Below are 4,050 nucleotides of genomic sequence, written 5' to 3' on the forward strand. Positions count from 1 at the left end.
CCACTCGTTCGGGAGGGGAGGTTGTCTTCTTTTATGATGACCATGTCACCACTCACTCACATGCCACTGATTGAGGATGGAGGTGGCCGGTTGGTTAATTGGTGGTTCCAACACCGAAATAAGTGGGCCACCTACGAGGAAATGGCCAGGAGTGAGCGCTAGTAAGTCCGAAGGGTCCTCGGACATAGGGGAAATCGGCCTCGAATTCAGGCAGGCTTCGATCTTAGCGAGAAGAGTGGATAACTCTTCGAACGTATACTTCCCCGGTGGAGGGTCGCCTTGTAAAAGAGTGCCTTGAAACTCTTTACGCCGGCTTCCCATAATCCACCCATATGCGGGGCGCCCGGCGGGTTGAAGTGCCAGGATAGGCTCTTGTGGGCGTGTTGTGCGATGATGCACTCCCTCGTCGCTTCCAAGAAGTCGTTGGAGATCACCTTGTCAGCTTCAACGAAGGTTTTCCCGTTGTCCGAGTACATCTGGTATGGACACCCGCGCCGTGCGATAAAACGGGAGAATGCGGCCAGGAATTTCTCCGTCGTGAGATCCGATGTTGCCTCCAAGTGGATCGCCTTCGTGCTGAAGCAGCAACGAAGACGCAGACATACCCTTTGGTGATGAGGCAGGCTCGGCCAGTGTAATTATACCCGCTACCCATATGGTAGAAGGTATTATAACTTTGTGCCGGCAGGAAATGTATGTAACAGGTAGAAGGAGGCATCTCCGACCCTATAAAGTATATATATTCTTGATCAGCGTCAACAGCCGAGACGATCTAGCCATGTCCGTCTGTCCGTCTGTGTGTCTGTCCGTCTGTCCGTATGAAACACTGGATCTCAGAGACTATAAGAGATAGAGCTATAATTTTTTTTCGACAGCATTTGTTATGTTTGCACGCAGATCAAGTTTGTTTCAAATTTTTGCCACGCCCACTTCCGCCCCCGCAAATCAAAAAAATCGAATAACAAGCGTAATTTTAAAGCTGGAGTTGAATTTTGGTATATACAATATTTACTATAGTAGTTATGATTCCTGAAAATTTGGTTCCGATCAGATAAAAATTGTCGAAGTTATTAAAGAAATACTTTTGTATGTGCAAAAACGCCTACTTACTAGGGGTCTTAGTTGCTTTGGCTGACAATCTGGTATATTGTGCCGTCTATGGTATATATTTTGAATGTGGTACTATGTCGATATACCAAATATACCATTTGGTATATTTTTAGTATTTTTGCAGTATATTCGGTATATTTTTGAGAAAATACCGCAAAATATGTTTCTTTTATTCAAAATGGGTAGCGGGTATCTCACAGTCGAGTACACTCGACTGTAGCTTTCTTACTTGTTTTTTACTTCGAATGGGCCGGCGAAGTCGACTCCAGTATGCGTGAAAGGTCTCGAGTAGGACGCCCTTTTCTTGGGCAAGTCCCCCATCATTTGGGTCTGCAGTCTCTTCTTGTAGATCACGCAAACCTTGCAAGAGTTGATGGTGGATTTGACGAGGACCTTCAATTTTGGAATCCAGAATCTGGAACGGATCAGCCGTATGACGACTTGGTTACCCCAATGTAAGGATATACGATGGGTGAAACGAACCAATAGTCGTGCAAAGGACGAGGAATACGAGAGGATGATTGGATGACTCTTATCATAACGCAGCGAGTGGGACGCCCTCAGACGCCCACAGGCCCGTAGAATCCCCTTGCCATCAAGGAAAGGGTTCAAGTTTCGGATTGAACTTGAGGAAGGAACCTGCTGCTTGGACTGCAGACAGTGGTATTCTTGTTGAAAAGTTTGTCGTAGAGTCATGACGATTAGCCGCTCTTGGATCCGTGACAGCTCATCCGCTTGGACCACGGTAGAGCTTGGAACTGCCAACTTCCGACTTCTATCGATGAATCTGAGAACATAGGCAGACGTGCGCAGTGCCTTGCAAACTCAGAGAACTTACTCAGGAAATCAGGAGTAGGAGGTAACTTAGCGACGTTGCACTTAATCCGCTGCTCCAGCAGAGTCTCCGGAATGGGACTTGGAGATGTTGGCCATTGATCCGACGGGAGATGAAGCCACTCTGGTCCATGCCACCACAAAGGATTACGAATCAATTCTTGTGGCAGGACACCTCGGCTTGCAAGATCTGCCGGATTGTGATCGGATCGCACATGCGACCAGTTCTTGGCGTCGCTGGCTTGGACGATTTTGACCACACGATTGGCAACAAAGGTTGTTCATCTGCAGGGTGGCTTGTTCAACCAGGCGAGAACAATTGTTGAATCAGTCCAAAAGAAAGTCTGGAAGCTTTCTGCTGGCAGATTCAGGAGGAGGGTTGCAGATAACTCAGCCAACAGGACTGCGCCACACAGCTCCAAACGTGGCACTGAGAAAGACTTGACAGGAGCCACCTTTGTCTTCGCAGTAAGGAGATGTGTGGAAACCTTGTTCGCCGTCTCCACACGGACATAGATCGCCGCTCCATACGCCCTTTCTGACGCATCACAGAATCCGTGGTACTGGAGCTTCACTCGTGTCTGGAATTGGACCCATCTTGGAATCCGGATCTTTCCCAGAGCTGGATAGCTCTGGAGGTACTCCTTGAATGAAGATCTTGGCTCGGATAACGAAAGGGGCCAGCCACCCGGCCGGGTCGAAAAGCTTAGCGATTTGCGAAAGCACTTCCCTCTTCGTGTAGGAGTCCTGATGGGCAACTTCTGGTGGCATGAAGAAGAACTCGTCATCGTGAGCTTGCCACCTGATGCCCAGAGTTTTCGCCGTACCGGAGTCTTCGAGTTCGAGGAAATCTTCTCGAAGTAGATGGTCCTTTGGAATGTCCTTCAGTACGCTCTTATGGTTCGAAGCCAGCGCTGTCCAGGGCTGCACACACTTCCGCAATGGTCCGGATGGCCTCTTCTTTCGTGTGTGTCCCCGACAGGACGTCGTCCACGTACATGTTGTTGGAAATGACTCGGCGCACAGTTGACACCGAATGTCACTGTGTTCAACTCGAAGTCACGGATCTTATTGTCCGACGTACGGAACAGAATTCGTTGGAACGGTGTGTGTTTCGAGTCCATGAGGATTTGGCGATACATCTTCTGTTAATAATATTAGCTGAAAGGTTTGTTTTTTTGTCTGCCACCTGTTCTTGATACCAGTAACAATTTCGTTGCCGCAATCCGTACTTGAAACAAATAGAGCTCGGAGAAGTGAATACCACGAGTTTTCGTTAAGTACTGATTTTATTGTGGAATATGCAGGGTTTACATATATATACAATATCTTAAGAACTAATGTTTGTTTAGGTCTAATTATTATCTGTTTATAGTTTACAATGGGTATCCTGATAATCAGCGTTGGCAATTTGTGGGGAATTCCCCAAAGTGCGGCGAATTTTAAGTTGATTGGGGATTTATTGGGGATTGGCATTATGTGGGGAAAATGCGGGGATTTTTACATTTTTTGACATCTTATTCTCGTCGGTAAATATTTCATCATTCATTATCGACACGACATCGACCTTTTTTAAAATATTATGTATAGCACATCTCTAGTTTCAAACTACAAGTAGATTGACAGTTGTTTTGTTTATGATCAGGGGATTCCCGTTATTCTCTTTCTTAAACGCCTACATGTTATGCGCGCTGTCTTCGTCATTTTCGTAGCTGAGTTCGATAAGTTTATGTTATTTCTGTCGCGAAGCAACGATATAACGATTTATGGCTGCAAGAGAAGGAATTAAAAAACTAGGCGGCAGCGTCAAGTTCAACCCGTCAAACAAAATGCTATCCACAAAAATATGGAAAAGAATATGAATGTTAACTGTTTGAGTTTTTATTTTAATTAATTAAAGAATACTAATATGAGTTATACTCAGCTTTTTATTGTTTCATTTAAAAAAAACCTATGTGGGGAATTTGTGGGGAATCAGCGGATTTTTGTCCCCAAATTTGGGAAGTTTTATCACGATTTTTGGGGAAATGTATAAATTTGCATTGGCAACCCTGCTGATAATCAATAGTTATCTCATAGTTTATTAGTCTGGACAGTTGTAAAGTA

General features: G+C 45.3%; 1 protein-coding gene across 1 annotated transcript; it reads right to left on the reverse strand.

Moving 5' to 3' along the window:
- Positions 1–206: 206 nt before the first annotated feature.
- Positions 207–1,806, reverse strand: LOC127566261 (uncharacterized). Its single transcript, XM_052008284.1, has 2 exons — positions 1,340–1,806; positions 207–576 (listed from the first exon to the last, which is right to left on the reverse strand). Exons 1-2 carry the CDS (start codon positions 1,804–1,806, stop codon positions 207–209), a joined length of 837 nt encoding a protein of 278 aa, XP_051864244.1.
- Positions 1,807–4,050: the final 2,244 nt, after the last annotated feature.

The sequence above is a fragment of the Drosophila albomicans genome, unplaced genomic scaffold (assembly GCF_009650485.2).
Source record: "Drosophila albomicans strain 15112-1751.03 unplaced genomic scaffold, ASM965048v2 utg000101l_pilon, whole genome shotgun sequence".
Taxonomy (NCBI): Eukaryota; Metazoa; Arthropoda; class Insecta; order Diptera; family Drosophilidae; genus Drosophila; species Drosophila albomicans.

Excerpts from the sequence above, each read along its gene's own strand:
- LOC127566261 (XM_052008284.1), bottom strand. The coding sequence starts at position 1,806 with ATGACTCTACGACAAACTTTTCAACAAGAATACCACTGTCTGCAGTCC. Across the intron at positions 577-1,339 it reads CCATTCGAAGTAAAAAACAA|CACGAAGGCGATCCACTTGG; the intron begins GTAAGAAAGCTA and ends TTGCTGCTTCAG.